This window comes from Notamacropus eugenii, chromosome 6, assembly GCF_028372415.1.
Source record: "Notamacropus eugenii isolate mMacEug1 chromosome 6, mMacEug1.pri_v2, whole genome shotgun sequence".
NCBI classification, from domain to species: domain Eukaryota; kingdom Metazoa; phylum Chordata; class Mammalia; order Diprotodontia; family Macropodidae; genus Notamacropus; species Notamacropus eugenii.
In genome coordinates, this window is record NC_092877.1 from 224921753 (window position 1) to 224939474 (window position 17722).

At 34.3% G+C, this 17722-nt stretch overlaps 1 protein-coding gene across 1 annotated transcript in view; it reads left to right on the plus strand.

Annotated features, from left to right (window-relative positions):
• NALCN (sodium leak channel, non-selective) overlaps positions 1–17722 on the plus strand; it is a 526457-nt gene that overhangs the window by 287182 nt on the left and 221553 nt on the right. The window contains exons 12-13 of the mRNA XM_072622030.1: positions 4626–4757; positions 15949–16116. Of these exons, the coding sequence (XP_072478131.1) occupies positions 4626–4757; positions 15949–16116 (300 nt within the window). The remainder of the gene's footprint in view (positions 1–4625; positions 4758–15948; positions 16117–17722) is intronic.

The window sequence follows — 17722 nt, forward strand, 5'->3', positions numbered from 1 at the left end:
AACAAATTCTGGAGCAGCAAAAGCCACAGAATGACATATTGAAGCAGATCTCCAGTACAAGACAATCTTGAAGGTCAGTGGGAAGGGTATATTGTAGCCTTGGACTGGGAGCAGAGCACAGTTCAGCATGGGCCATTCTGGTGCAAATGGAGCTGGAGCAGGCCTTAGGTGAGGGAATCACTGGCAGCTGCTCTGGTTTCCAGACTTCTCAACCTACAAAAGCCAAAGACAGCTTTGGAGGTCACTGGGATGTGTCTCTCACCTGCCTGAGAGGGGACCATAGTCCAGCCCTAGCCCCAGCCTGGGATCCAACCCTGTACCCAGTTCCAGGGCTGCAGCTTCCACTGCTGAAATGGAGGCTGTTTCTGGAGCCCTCCACCTAACACAGAGCTCAAAAATCATGTAATTGGCTGGGAAGATGAGCAAATGGGGAAAAAGAAACAAACTATAGATTCTTACTTTCTTGGTAAAGAGGTATTTTCTTACCTCATTAATGATAAGCAGGATCAAAACATACAACCAGAAGAAGACAACAAAGCCAAAGCTCCTCCATCCAAAGCCTCCAAGAAAAATATGAATTGATCTCAGGCCATGGAAGAGCTCAAAAAGAATTTGAACATCAAGTAAATTGGGAAGAGAAATGAGAGTGATGCAAGAAAATTATGAAAAACAAGTAAATAGCCTGCTAAGGGAAACCCCAAAAAATGCTGAAGAAAATAACAACTTTAAAATTAGACAAATGACAAAAGAGGTCCAAAAAGCCAATGAGGTAAAGTATGCCTTAAAAAGCAGAATGGACCAAATGGGAAAAGAGGGCCAAAAGTTCACTGAAGTAAACAATTCCTTAAAAATGAGAATGGAGCAAATGGAAGCTAATGACTTTATGAGAAACCAAGAAATTATAAAACAAAACCAAAAGAATGAAAAAATAGAAGACAGTGTAAAGTATCTCACTGGAAAAACAACTGACCTGGGAAATGGATCCAGGAGAGATAAGTTAAAACTTATTCGACTATCTGAAAATCTTGATTAAAAAAAGAGCCTAGACATCATCTTTCAAGAAATTATTGAGGAAAATTGTCCTGATATTCTAGAACCAGAGAGTAAAATAGAAATTAAAAGAATCCATCAATCACCTCCTGAAAGTGATCCCCAAAGGAAAACTCCTAGGAATATTGTAGCCAAATTCCAGAGTTCCCAGGTCAAGGAGAAAATATTACAAGCAGCCAGAAAGAAACAATTCAAGTACTGTGGAAACACAATCAGGATAATACAATATCTAGCAGCTTCTACACAAAGGGATGGAAGGGCTTGGAATATGATCCAGAGATCAAAGGAGCTGGGATTAAAATCAAGAATCAACTACCCTGCAAAACTGAGTATAATACTTCAGGGGAAAAAATGGCATTTCAATGAAACAGAGGACTTTCAAGCATTCTTGCTGAAAAGACTAGAGTTGAATAGAAATTTGACTTTCAAATACAAGAATGAAGAGAAGCATGAAATGGTAAACAGGAAAGAGAAACCATGAGGAAATTATTAAAGTTGAACTATTTACATTCCTACACGGAAAGATGATATTTGTAACTCATGAGACCTTTCTCAATATTAGGATAATTGAAGGGTGTGTGTATGTGTATGTATATGTATGATGAGAGAAAGAGACAGAGAGCACATGATGAGCTGAATATAAAAGGATGATATCTATAAAAGAAAATTAAGTGTTGAGAGGAATGTACCAGGAGATAGACAAAGGAAGAGGTAGAATGTAGGAAATCATCTCATATAAAATAGGCAAGAAAGAGCTTTTACAATGCAAGGGAAGAGGGAGAAGGTGAGAGGGAATAACTGAACCTTCCTTTCATTGGATTTGACTACTGGAGGGAATAACCTACACACTCAATTCGGTATGGAATTTAATCTTGCCCTACATGTAAGCAGGGGGGAAAGAGATAAGAGAGGGAGAAATAATAGAAGTGACAGGGGGAAGGTGTAATCAGAAGCAAACATTTTCATAGAGGGACAGATCAAAGGAGAAAATAGAATAAATGGAGAATGGATAGGATGGAGGGAAATATAGTTAGTCTCTTACAACATGACTGTTATGGAAGTGTTTTGCATGACTATACATGTATAACCTTATATAGATTTGCTTGCCTTCTCAATGAGGGTGTGTGGATAGGGGGGAAGGAAGAGGATGTGGAACTCAAAGCTTTAAAAATGAATGTTAAAAATGGTTTTTACATATCACTAAGAAGTAAGAATAAATAGGTTATAGAAATCTATCTTGCTCAACAGAAAAATAGAAGGGAAGGGAGTTGGGGGGGTGCGGTGATAGAAGAGAGGGCAGACTGGAGGAAAGGATAATCAGAAAACATGCTGTCCTGAGGTGGGGAGAAAATTTGAAATTCAAAATACTGTGGAAGTAAATGTTGAAAACTGAAAATGAAAAAAAAAATAGACCCTGGGTTCAAAAACTCAGATTCCTCCTGACTTGGGCAAGTCTTACTAACCTCTCTGGACATCCTTTCCTCATCTGTAAAATTAAGGGATTGAATTATATGCCCGTGTATTGAGCTCTGAGTTCCGTGATCCTGTGAAAGCAGGATCATATATAATAAGAAGGAAAACTTTGGAAACCACTGAGTCAAGTTTATGACCTAGAGCAAATTAAAATTGAATACAGAAATCACCATTAAAAAGGCACCTGAACCCTTTTAAATACCTTGTTATACTTTTTGTTTTTCTGCTTTCATTCAATTCTAGCTTTTGGTTTATTCTATGCTCATTTAGCTGAAGGATCCTGATATCCATAAAAACTTTATTTTTAAGAATAGGTTAAAATAGTTTCAAATTTTGACGTGTAGGATTATGAATGACCTCTACTACTCAGGAAGCATTGGTCCCAATTGGCATGTCAATCATTCTGTTTCCTTTTCATTTGTCAGTCATTTTAGGAGAGCCATTACTGGGTATTAAGGTAAATTCCTTTCTAAAAAATGCCTCAGTACCTACCAGGAAAGAAAGTAGTCCTAAGTCTCTTACTGTTTGTCAAAAGTTTCATGTACTTCTTTGTAGTTTTTTTTTTTTAAATTAAATGTTCTTTCTTTTCTTTAGTTCACATGGCATAAGCACTTCTTGTTCTTTGATAGCAAATCTCAGATAATTTCTGTCTGCACAAGAAGTACACAAGGCAGACAACCAATATCTGTTTAAATATCTACTCTTTAGAACAAACATAACTGGAAGGATGGAGAGTGGAACATTAAATCAAGTCCACCATCAGCAGCAGTTTTCCTTTTGAACATATTTCCTGGAAATATTTTCCTAAAATATGACTTTTCTAGACAAACTCTCTGATGAAAAGTTTCCATATAGCTATGCCTTGTACATCAAAAAGCATATTTCACCATTGAAGTTAAACTCTATGTCAACAATCAATTATTAAATGCCTGCTGTATGAAAGTCATTTAGCTAAACACTGAGAATCAAAAGAAAAATGAAAGAAAATGGCCCTCTTCCTACAGCAATTTGCATTCTAATGGAGAGATGAAATGTAATACAATTAAAACATGTATTTAATAATTAGAAGTAGAGAAAATGAGAGTTAATTATTGAATCGATTGGAAAAGGCTTCCTGTGGCATAAAGCTTAAGAACTGAGCTTTGAACTAAATTTAGGGATTCTTAAGTGGGAGGTGAAGAGGGAGTCAGTGCATTTTGGACATGAGAAACATTGACTAGGCCAGTTGTGTTGGAATATAGAATGTGTGAAGGAGGGTAATGTGTAACAAACGTGGAAAGGTAAGTTTAGCTGAGGTCATAAAATTGTTTAAATGCCAAGCTGAATACTTTTTATTTTATCCTAGAGGCAGTAAGAAGCCTATGAAGCTTCTTAAAGAAGGGACCAATATGTTCAGCTATATCTCTAATGAATGTTATTTTGGCAAATTGTGGAGGATGGATGGGAAAGGGAAAATTGACTACTGGGATCCATTTAGAAGTCTGTCCAAGAAAAAAGTGTTGAGAACCTGAATTGTGATGATAAAAGGTGTGATTAAAGAAGAGGCTGATGTGGGAGATGTACAAGGATAATAGGAGTGAAAACTGATTATATATGAGCAATGAGAGATCAAGTGGAGATTAAAGATGATTCCACTGCTATAAACCTTTCAAAAAATTAAATGGTGAAACAGTAACAGAAATAAAGAGTTTTAAAGAAGAAATGAGCTCTTGGGAGAAGGAAATGAGTTGTTTTGAATATTTTAAGTTGAATATGCTTATAGGAGACCTATTTGCCAAGAAGCAGTTGGTGATGCAAGACTAATGCTGAATATGTAGCTCTGAGTCATCCACACGGTAATGATAATCATAGATTCCTTATTTGTCAGGGGCTACAGGGGTTATCTAGTCTAACCTGTCCCTGAGAAGGAATCTCCTCTATAACTCACAACAATCCACATTTGGCCTCGGTTTAAAGACTTTGAGCGATTGGAAATTTATTAATTGATTTGAGCTCATACCTTTAAAACAGTGTATGTTCAGTTATTCATCAGAAAGCAAAAGGTCTTCTTGTTAATGACAATGATCTCTTACATTGACATATGCTTTCTTTCCTCTCTTCAGAAAATGATGAGGTCATCAGTTTTTCATATGTTTATCCTGAGCATGGTGACTGTAGATGTCATTGTTGCTGCCAGCAACTACTACAAAGGAGAAAACTTCAGAAGACAATATGATGAGTTTTACCTGGCAGAGGTGAGCATATTGATTGCGACCTGTAGACAGTTTTTCAAATATGAAAACAAAGAATTCCATGTTCCAATTTTCACTTTACAAACTCAGTGCCCTGGCTACCAAACCAATCTTTTCCCTTGAGGAAAATGATCCACAGCCATTGGATTCTTCTATTTGGAAAAATAAATGAGAATTGTTCATCTTTGGCTTATGGCAGTTATGTCAGCTGAAATTCCGTGTTCCATCTACGTTCTTTGTTGTGAATCTCAAAAGAAAACAAAAGACTGCTGGCTATATAACTGGATGTTTTGGCTCTCATATAAGACTAATTCCTATTTCTCCCCCAAGTAGAAGGCATCCTTCACCCCAGAACATTTCCTCCTGGCAGCTAGTCCCAGAAAATGACCATAATTGTCATTTTCTCATCTAGATTATTAAAACAGCCTCCTTATTGTTCTCTGTGACTGAACACGCTTATCACTCCAATCCATTCTACACATTGCCATCAAACTCATTTTCATAAATGCGGACCTTACCATGTGATTCTCCTACTCAACCAACTCTGGTGGCTTCTTATAGTCTATAGGATAAAATATAGCTTTTAAAGATCCCTTTAAAAATCTCACTCCAACCTATCTTTCCAAGTTCAATGGACACAGGACATTCTATCTGTCTCTGTGGCTATGCACTGGCCATCCCTCATATCTTTAATGAATGCCTATCTTACCTCCACCTAGAGAGTGCCCCTCTGCCTATACAACACAACTCAAGCACTGTCTTTTGCATGAATTCTTTCCTGATCTCCCCCTTCCCAACCCCTGCCTCAACTGCCAGTGCCTTCCCTCCCAAAGTACCTTGTATTCAACAGCTTTGTATATATTCATATTCATTCACTTTATGTTTATGTGACAGACATTTCATGTATATTTGATGTCTGTTGTAGTAGAATATTTCCTTGCACGCAGGAATTATTTTATTATTGATATTGAATGCTCAGTGCCTAACTAGTGCTTAATAAATGCCTGTTGGATCCTGGACTGACGTCATTGCTGTAGGTTATGATACCAAACTCATCTCAGGCAACCAGAAAACCTCCTGGTTGATGAAGGATTTTGATTTTTTTGCTTTTTCACGTAAGCACATCAAGCATTTTTACTATCTAGTGCACTATACTTCTCTCCCTGCCTCCAGCCTCTCATGATCACAGGTCTGAGTAAGGTTTCATTAGATAAGTACCATATTGTTGCTAAAAAATATTTCTTCATGTACTACATGGTACAACATTATGAGTAAGTAACAAAATTACAGAGCACTGCTCAGAATATTGTGAAAACCTCCATTTTCTATAGCAGCAGGGGATAGCTTCTCTACCTTATGTAGTATTATATATTTTGTTTAATAATTGATTTACTGAATATTAGTCAATGTGTCATTAAAGACATGTGATTTTTAAAGGATATGTATGTAATATGATTTTGTGGGTCCCTTTTTTTTCTAGATGAACATTTTTCAAGAATCTTTGATATAGACCAATGGAAAATAATTTTTATTTCTAAAATGTGATTTGTGAAATATTCCTTTAAATAATTACAGCTCACAATTATATAGCATAGTAAAGTTTATTAAGCAATTTCCTTAAAAATCTGTGATGTAGATGGTAAAAGTATCATCTTATTTTTTGACGATAAAAGTGAGAAAGTGACTTATGCATCTTTGGATGACTAATATGTGCCAGAGCAAGGAATCAGATCTAAGTCTGTGAACTTCCAGACTGCTGCTATTTCCCCTACACCATACCTCTCCTATAATAGCATATACTTTGTGAATGTGCCCCATTCTGAAAAATACAATATTTGAAAGTATTTGGGTTTTGAATTTCAACTTTCATTAAGTTATGGAACTTATGAGGATAGAACTTCCCTCCACCAATGCAGATCAATGCCATTTCTGTTACTTACAGTTATAAAGAAGTTGTTTTGGTCACCAAGAAGTTAAATGACTTGCCTAGAATCCTAGAGACAGTATGCGTCAGTGCCAGAACTTGAACGCAAATGTTCTTCATTTCCAGGGTCGACCCTCTATCTAATGACATAATGTAGGCTTAATATAAAAATGTAAACTTTTAAAAATAGATAAATTTGAAGTTAGTTATTCACATTATCAAGGTATTGTCCATTCTAAGGTAAAATTTTCTTCAAGTTTCTTCAGATCTTGGTGCAGTCAAGTTTGATTTCCAGAAATAAAACTTGGACACTTTTTCAGGAAGATGCAAATCTCTTAAAGCAAGGTGTAGCTGTAGGAAATCGACACTTATGTGAATATCAGTTCATAGTTATTATGTCAGTTTTAAATTCCTTCCTTAGCATCCTTTCCTTAATGTTCAAGTTCTCTTTGACAGTATGCAAAAAAGCTGTCAACTGGCCTTCCTGAAAGTAGTTTCCTGAAACAAAATGTCATTGAGATAATGAACTTATGCTAGAGTAGAGTTTCTGCAGGCAAGGTGGTAGAGCTGCCAAATTGCTTATTTGTTATTAAATTTCTTATCAGTATAACCAATATCCAAATGATGTAAAAATCTCGTTGCTCGTCTGAAAGTTCGTTCCCATATAGATTGCCCTATTTTCAATTGATGTCTTGCAGCACTTGCTATAGTGAAAAACATCTTTATGACAGTTTCTCAGGTTTCAAGAAAAAGCTATAAATGCACTTCCCAATTTTTTACAAATTTGATAACAGAGAATAGCAATAATATATACACATATTCATATATGTGTGTATGTATGCATGTGTGTATATACATATATGTGTATATATACATGTGTATATATACATATATGCATATAGTGTGTACATATATATACATATTTGTGTGTATATATACATACATATACATATATATGTAATTACAATAAATCCTTAAGTTGATTCTTTACCCCATGTATCTCCCTCATATTTAAAGTTATTCACTTCGCAGTGAAGGAAGGGGAAGCAGACTTTGGGGAGGTAAGTCTAAGACTAGCCCTCTGTCACAATACATTAACTGTGTTTATCTAGCAATCTCTTCCAGCAGCCTCAGCCTTTCGTATCACATCACCAACTTGAGCAGGAAAAGAAAGAGGCCAAAGAATGTCTGTCAAAAAGATTCTGAACTAAAGCCTTTCACTTTATTCCTTGGTGTCTAACTCGGAGGCTTGCTGATTTGTTATTCGATATACAATTCATAAAAAGTTTTATTATCTTGCTTCTCAGACTAGAGCAGATTAGAAGCTAAAGGAAGAAAATGAAAATCCTCAGAATAAGTGAACTCTATCAGCTTCTTCTGTAGTTGCTGATATGTGTTATGAAAAGTCTGTGTTTAATGTTCCCAACAATCCCAGATGATGGCCTGACATAGACAACTATAAAGCAGATGCAGAACTGTTTTACTATATAATATGATAATGGTGGTTTGTAACAGTGATCTTTAGTCATCAGGCTTAAATAACATATGATATGATATTCTTCAAATGAGTATAGAGAAGATTCCATCAAAAATTGCTGAAAACAATTTTTGGTATTTAAGATAATATGTTTTTCATCTGGAAAATTTGCTTACATGAAATATTGTTTTGTGACAAGGCTAGATCACTTAGGACCTACTTGATAATAAAAAAGTAGAGCACCGTTGAAATAAATTTCATTAGATGATTTTTTAAAGTCATTTTTATTGGTAAATACAAGCAGGTTGGATGCTAATATAGGAATTGTTATGTTAATACTTAAAAATTATATATTTGCAATTAATAAGAGAAATACATGACATTTTGCAATCCTACATTTTCACTGCCAAAGTAACTATAATGAAATATACAGGATCCATATTCTTCTCAATTCATCCTCCATAAATTAATATTTGGCTATGAAAGAGCTACCTACAAAGCTGACTTTTTAATCAGCAATTTGCACATGAATCAAATTCACTGAGAACTAATAGATTAGCACCTGGAAAATAGTCATTCTATATGTTTTGTAAAATTGAGTCTTTGAAAAAAGAATATAAAATAATAGATCATTCCATGTTGAGCAAGACTGATTACATAATTTATCTGAAATGGCTGTCTTTGAAGTATCAGAGCAAATGGGTTATTACTGCAGCTCTAACATGTCCCATGAAAAATGTGGTCAACTGGGAAAGAAAAGAACAGGAAATAAATTATGACGTAGTTTATACCACCATGTATTTTTAAGGTGCTGTATAAATATCATTTATTTTAGTTAAATGAAATAATTCAAATTGAGACAGTTATTCTATTTTAAAATAAAATTAGATCTTTTAAAAAAAACCTTTATTCAATTACAGAGGGTCCAAACATGCAAGTTATATCTATTTAATTTATCTTTGAGTAATGAGTTGGTTAGTTAATTGATTAACTTTCAGATGTAGCTGTGAAATTAATATTTTACAATTTTGACTTGCACCATCTTAAAATGGAACCCAGAGCTGAGTTATGGAGAATGAATGTTGGTCTTACAAAGGAAAAGTGAATTAAATTGAAACTTCTGAAGTAGGAATTTATATTATTACTTTAATCATGACAGATCTATTTGTCTTACTTTGCTTACCTTCTGCATTTCTGTATCTACAAAGTACTGGGAAGCAAGCCATTTTTATTAGCATTAGTAAATTGCTAATATTTTTATGTTAATTTCAACATTAAATTTAATTTTTTGATGTAAAAAGTTTTAAGACAATTGAAGTAATAATTAACATTGTGGTCACAACTATTTGAATATTGCATAAGAATATTGAAGTATATGGCACTAGGAAGTGTTGGTGTGGTTTTCTAGAATCATTAAAAGTTTGTTTAATTTTTAACAACCTATGTACTGTTGCTTTAATTCTGTGAAACAGACAATTTACTTAATTGAAGCTATATACCTAATCTATCATTAGTGATTATTAATTTGTTTTGTTTTATTTAATACTGAGGAAATTATTTTTTATTAAAGGAAGAGTGGTAACATGTTCATAGCACTTGAATTTTATAGAGAGCTTCCCTTCACTTCAACCAGTTGAAGTAGACTGCTGCAGTATTATTATCCCTTTTATGTGGATGAGGGAATTGAGGCGTAGGGTTAAATGATTATCATGATATGCATTAGTAAATATTGAATTTCCTGACGTACTAGCAGGTGCACAACTATGACAATATTTATGTGATACAAACGGAGTAAATACAATTATAATTTTTACTCCAATTGAAGCTAATTTTCATATTGATTTTTAAAAATAGCTATGGGTATATGTGCATGTGTATGCATGGATGTGTTTATATGTGAGAAAAATCTAAAAACAATCATAAAAAATGGGTTAGCTTTAGGTTACAGAATGCTAGACCAATTCAATGAGAAATCAGTTACTTATGTATAAAATGCCTTGTTGTTGATAAGGCATAAAAAGACGAGTTTAAAAATAGTACTTACTACCAAGGACATTATATCTGTTGCTTATCCCTAAAGAGGATAAACATTTTGTAGAGGAAAAAAAATAATTAAATCTAAGCTTCTTAGCTAGGAATTATGTTTAATTATTTTAATTTATATATATGATTATTACTTTTTAAATTTATATATTTTTATTTTTAATTTTAATTTTAATATATTTATTTATTTTTAAATTTTAATTTCAATTATTTATTCTTATTTATTTTTTAATTCTTAATTTTTATATATCTGTTTTGATTTTTATTTTAAGTTTAATTTTTATATATAAATATATTTTAATATAATTTCTAATGATATTAATTATTTTGATACTGCCTAGAATTCATAGGATTTATGGTCTGTGCACCAAAGGCACATGTAACATGGTTGTCATAACTCTAGGCCTAGAGTCAGGAAGACTTGAATTCAAACTTCGCCTCAAACACTTACAAGCTTTGGAACCCTGGACAAAGCGCTTTACTTGTTTGCCTCAGTTTCTTCAACAATAAAATGGGCACAATAATAACATCTACCTCACAAGATTGTTGTGAGAATCAAATGAGGTAATACGTATTTAGCAAAGTGCCTGGCGCCTTTTAGGGGCTGAACAAATACCTATTCCCCTCACTTCTCCCTCTGCCTTTTACATTTATCTATCTCAAAAGTGTTAGTTTTGTTTTTAGTCATGACAAACCATCCCCAGGTCCATAAAGGGAACTGTCATGAAAGAGTCTGACACACCAATTAAAAATATCGTCTGTAAAAAGGCTTGTAGGAGAAAGAATATCCTACAAGGAAGCAAAGAGGGAGAAAGAGTTCTCAGCTTCTCCCAGGGGAGTGGGAAAAGGAAGAGATAGTATAGTTTCTAGAGGCTTTCATGCAGGAAGCAGAGGATTAAGGGAGATGACATCTATAGACACAATAAACCAGGCAGCAGTATATTTAGAAACTTCTGAGCTAGGTCTTCAGTCTGCAGCTTCTGTTCAAGGTTGTCCCTGAGCTGATCAAGGCTGGTTCTATGGTTTCTGACAGCTGTGGGTATCTCTAAATTCAACTAGAGTTCACTTGCAAAGGATCACTGGTATGTCAAGTAGCTCTGAAATTGGCTGAAGGTTCCACTGTGAAGAAGGGAAGTTCTCACATCTAGTATAGTCATTGCAGAGCCCATGTTAACACTAGGAAGGAAACCACTTCTGGAGGCTGCTAGGTGGCAGAGTGGATAGAGTACTTGGCCTGAAGTTGGGAACTCTTATCTTCCTGAGTTCAAATTTGGCCTTCAGATCCTTAGCATCTATGTAACACCGGACAAGTCATTTAACCCTATTTACCTCAGTTTCCTCGTCTGTAAAATGAGCTAGAGAAAGAAAAGGCAAATTACTTCAGTATCTTTGCCAAGAAAACCCCAAATGAGGCCACAAAGATTCAGGCCTAAGTGAAATAGCTGAACCAAAACAAATCTCTTACATTAGGTTAGCAGTAAACAGTTCCATTATCCTATGGAGATGCAACTTGCAAAGAATATTAATATCTAGGGGCATCAAGGAAGGCTTTCTGTAGGAGGTGACACATGACCTGAGTCTTGAAGAAGGCCAGGCATTCTAAGAGGAAAAGGTGAAAAGTGAGGATTGGGGACAGTCTGAGAGCAAAGACATGCGAAGGGGAGATGAAAACCTCAGATCAAGCAATAGAAAGTGGGCCAATAGAGATGGAAGTAATAGTGCACAAAAGAGAATAATAAGAAGTAAACCTGGAATGTGAGGCTCAGTGACATTGTTAAGGGCTTTAAATCTGGAAGATACCTTCTAGTTACTGATGTATGAAGGATCAAAGGTATTCTTTCAAAGGTTATAGACTTCAATATTAAGGTCTCTGAAACAATAGATTATTCAGCCTTTTTAGAAACATATTTTTAAATAGCTTCCCCACAGATGATATAATAATTCACATTCCTAAGGACATCCTTTCATAAAATATTTTACATATGAGAAAACCTGGGATTATTTCTATATACACCAAATCTGAAACAGTTAAATAACAACAAAATATTCTCTAATTGAGGAATTAATTAAAATTAGTTTAGAAAAATTAAGTTATTCTTTAGATCTATATCCCTTTACCAATTATATTTACTTTAATAATATCCAACTTTTGGAAACTTTTCTTCTTTATTTAAAAATTAATTTCTATACTTTCTCTTTGAATGTGTTTTGTTTCATGGTGTTTGTTAAAATGAGGTATTTTTAAAAGATTCATTAATTTCTGTGTTTCTAAAACTTAATACTCATTTTAGTCTCATTAATCACATGCAGTGACCAAATTGAGAGAAGCCATCCCATCTCATTGAAGCTGCACTCCTTGACATTATCATTAGGTTTAATTAAGTTTTCTTTGAAACGTCAGTTAAGATATTTCTTCTGACAGTTATATAATTTGAATATCTAGATGACTCAAGAAGATTTATGGGTAGAGATAGTGAACTCTAAAAGGACCAGACTATCCTAACACGAGAGATTACCCATCAAGTCTCAGGCAGAATGTATACATGGAAAGAGCACTGACTCTTGGGACAAAGGATCAGAATTCAAGTTCCCTTCTCCAATTGCTTACTACCTATGTGACTATAGGCAAATCTTTGGGCCTTATTTTTCCTGATCAGTAAAATTATGTGATGGCTTCTGAGATGCCTTCCAAGTCTACATCTACGATAGCATGATCTCCTATCTCCAGTCGTCTCCCTGATAGTATACTCAACTTGATGGAAGTAAGTCTTCTTCCAGAGGATCAGAAGCTTCTGTTATCTTTCAGGGTGCTAGATTATGAATGGAATAGATTATAGAGCTGGAAGTCAAGAAAACCTGAATTAAAATCCTGCCACAGATGCCTATTAGTTCTGTGACCTTGGATAGGTCATTTCAGCTCTCTGAGTTTCACCTTCTTCATCTAAGAAGAGAAGAGGTTATGCTCATTGGCTTCTAGTTCTCTTCCATCTCTCAGTCTTTAATCTCATGACTGTTAAAAAAAAATACCAAGGATTTAGGAAGGTTATTGAGGGAGAGCAGAGATCCTTTGAAGAGACAATCTCATACATGTCATATGAAACTGTTAACTGTTTCCATTATAGTATTGTGGACAAAAAGCCCAAAATAGAGAATCAGAAGATCTGAGATTTAACGCTTGTGCCACCACAAAGTAGCTATGTGAAATCACTTCATATTTCTGAGCCCCAGTTCCTCATCTGTTAAATGGGGGCAACTATTTTGGAGATCCTGTAGAGAGGATGATATTTTATCATCTTCTTGAGAAGGTTTTTGTGAAGCAAATATACTTTGTTACCTGTAAAGTCCCATCTGAAAGTGAAATCTTATTATTATGCATTCCTCTTTCTGAGTCCTCACATTCGTGGCACTATTTCAACCAAAGAATACCATTGTGTATTAATATATCATAGTTTTCATCTGCCACATATATAATGAATTCACTATATATTTGGGGGAATAAATGGGGAAGTATTTTTGGGTGAAAGGGTAGCAATCTTGTGCTTCTAAAATAAAGATAATGATTAGAAAATTCTATATCTTCATAGCAAGTTATAAATCTTCTGTCTGTATTGGAAGAGTATCACTTTTCCTCATTGCCTTTGAGTTAATTCTAAATATTATGTAGGCATCTAGAGCAATATATTTTTCACAACAAAATCAGACAGTGGATGTGTTTTCTAATGTCTCCTGTGAAATTTCATAAGTCAAGAAAGACTAATAACCATCTTATAGGTACAAAGACAGGTGTTTAATGGCAACCACATTTTATGTAAATCATTTTACATATTTTTAATTATTAGTATTGTGGGTGTCTTTGAAAAGTATAAAGTTTTCCCATAGAACAAATAAAAATGCAGATGGTGATGCCTACACATTTTTACTATGAATTAAAATTCTTTCATATAATTTCATTTATTACTGTTGATTGCATGTCTAAAATTAATAAAGTGAATAGGTGTATTGGCATATAATGAAACTTTTGATAATATATTGAGATATTATACTTCCTAGCTTTATTTGAAATTTCAAATGTAAAATGAAAGTGGAACTCTACAGTAAAACATGTTATGCCAATGAAGACGAGAGAATATCTATAATTTGGAGAAGCTAGAGCGGGAAAAGCCTTGCTAAATTTTAGGAATGTTAAAATTATAAATCATTCTTCTGCATTTTTAAAAAATAAGATATTTCTACAAATTAAAAAAGTTTAATTTTTTTAAAAAAATTAAAAGTTAGACATGTTATGATAATGAAATCTAGGAGAGGATATCTCCAATTGGGAGAGGTTGCAGCAGGGAAAGCCTTGCTAAATTTTAGGAGTGTTAAAATTACAAATTGCTCTGCAATTTTTCAAATGAGATATTTCTAAAAATTTTGCATTGAAAAGCTTAGTGGATTTTTCTGCTTGACATGTGCATATCTTGGACTTCCTTCAAGATCCAAACCAAACACATTCTATTGCATGAAGTCTTTCCTCATTTTCCTTGAATCAGAAGTAATCTCTCCATTCTCTGAATTACTATAAGTAATTCTTTGTATCAGCTTTACTTCTTTCAGTTTACATTTAACCCTAGTATGATAGTTATTTTTTTAATGATTTTTTCTCCTTATACTAAGTCATGAAGGTGATTAATAAAGAGATTTTTTAAAAATATGTTCCACATACATAGTACCTTAAGCATTAACACTCAATTAATGGTTATTGAATGAATAAATTAATGAATGCATGGGGAGACAAGAACTTCCAAATCATGTTCCACATCCCTGGAGATTTTTAGATTTTTGTGAAAATCTGGTATTTAATATTCTATACATAAGAGATCTAGGAAGACTGGAACTAGACTCTCACTTCCCTTTTATTTGTGGTTTAAGGCTCTAACTTCTTCGTAAAATATATTATGCCTACTAAATTAAAATATTTGCATTTTATACTTTGTTATCTGTGGGCAGTTTCATCTTCCAGTTCCCTTCTCTCCTCCTTCCCCTTCCTTAAAAATGGAATCATCCATTCCGCAGAGCTGATAAAAAAAAATTTGCGCATAAATTCTTCAATATAAATACATACCAAATAGTAAGATTTTTTTTAAAGGTTAAATAACAATTATTCAAGAGTTAAAATATACTTACATGGTTTTTCTGCCCCCGATGTATTTCTGACCCTTTGTGTACACAAAGGAAGAGTTTGGAATAGGTGACTTTTACAGTTGCTTCAATTCTATGATTCCAGATATCACAATTACTCTGCTTACTCTTTTTGTCCAAAAGAGTATATTCCTGATTTGCATAATTTTTAAAATTATGTATCTATTCCCAGTTGTTCAGAACTTTGAGAGAATGTCTAAGGAAACTTGAGTTTTAGGAAGAATCAAGTATACATATACAAGAATCTCTAATCCCAATAGTTCTTTAACTAACGGTGAAATTATTTTAATATTTAAAGTAGACAATAAAGTGTAATATAACTTGCTAAAATCTTAGACATATTTATTGATACTCTAGGTTGATTCCATCTATTAAAGTTTATTATCTAATCAATATGTATCTAAACTGTTTGTTTTTTCTTTTTTAAAAACTAAAATTCAAGATCTTTGTTAGACTATCTTGGTTTCAGTTTGTACTGATTAAGGTTCATTATGAATGCTTGTGTTGCTGTAAATAATAATTCTGGATTCAAAGTCAGTATTACTTTTCCTTCATAATTATTCTACCAGGTGGCCTTTACAGTCCTGTTTGATTTGGAAGCTCTTCTGAAAATCTGGTGTTTGGGATTTACTGGCTATATTAGCTCATCTCTCCACAAATTTGAACTGCTACTGGTAATTGGAACTACTCTTCATGTTTATCCAGATCTCTATCACTCACAATTCACATACTTTCAGGTAACAAAAATAATTTCTAATATTTTTCTCTTCATGGTGTTCTTATTCAGATTTCATTTCAACACTTTACTCTGTGTGATTTCCTTATCCATGGGTGAATTTGATAAACACTTCATTATAGTAACTAGTAAGTTAAGAGTGCCACTATTTTCCAGACATTTAACACCCATATATTTATAGACATTTCCCAAAAGGAGGCAGTCAGTAAGGGTTTATTAAGTATTTACTGTATTCCAGGCATGGTGCTAAGTGTGAAGAATAGAAAGAAAGGCAAAATAATCCCTGCTCTGCAGAAACTCAAATTCCAATGGAGGAGGTAACATGCAAATAATGAACAAAACTATTCACATACATCATACGTGCATATACCATATATGAAAGACAGTCCCATGGGAGAAGAGGCCATTAGGAAAGGCATCTGCAGGAAGTGAAATTTGAACTGAGTCTTAAAGGAAGGTAAGAAAACTAAGAGTTGGAGGTGAGGTGGAGAAGATTTTAGAAACAAAAACATTCAGTGCAAAATCATGAAGAGATGAGAAATTGGCATATTCTGATTGAGGAGTAGTATGTAGCTGAGTAGAGTGAGATCATAGGGTACATGGAGGGGAGTACAGTACAAGAAGACATAAAGAGTGGTAGGAAAGGGCTAGACTGTTTTAAAAAAATTACATGTCAAAGGAGTTTATATATGGTTCTGAAGATAATATGGAACTATTGGGCTTTCCTGAGTAAGAGAGTGACTTTGTCACACCATTTAGGTGTGGCATTGCCCTAGATTCAGGAAAATCACTTTGGTGTGACTGAGAGCTAAGTGTATTATTGATTATGGTGTGTGTTTGTCCTTCGTTGCCAAAGAAGACCATGCCATTAGAGAAATGATGACATGACTTGCACTTGACTTTGTTTTGAGTGAGGGAGGGCTGTGCACATCACCAGCCTCACTTCTCCTCCTGAGCCATCTGAATCCAGTGACCAGATAGTCATCAGGATGGCTGGAGATAACCCAGGATGAGGCAATTAAGGGGTCAAGTGACTTGCCCAAGGTCACACAGCTAGTGAGTATCAAGTGTCTGAGGTGAGATTTGAACTCAGGTCCTCCTGACTCCTGCACTGGTGCTCTATCCACTGCACCACCTACCTGCCCCATTGATTATGGTAGGAAAAGACTAAAGACAGAAAGCCTGAACTAGTATAGTAGATGTTTGAGTATAGAGAAGGAAACTTAGAAGAGGGAGATTGTGAAGGTAAGCATGAAATAATTTGATGACAGATTGCATAGGTAGGATAAATAGAACTAAGGAATTGAAGATGAAACTCGGGTTATGAACCAAAGTGATAAGGAGGATAGTAGTACCTTTAACGGTAAGGGAAATTCAACACTAATAAGGGAGAATGTTAGGGAAAAGATAACATTTTGTTTTAGTATTGTTGAGTTTAAGATACCTATAGGATAGTGAATTTTATATGTCCAAAAGCTAGATTATGGAGTTAACCCAGAACAGACTAAGAATGGATATAGGCATCTGGGAATTATCTGCCTAGAGAGGATCATCTAATCTGTGGAGTGGATATGTCCACCAAATGACAGAGACAAAAGAGGTGAAAC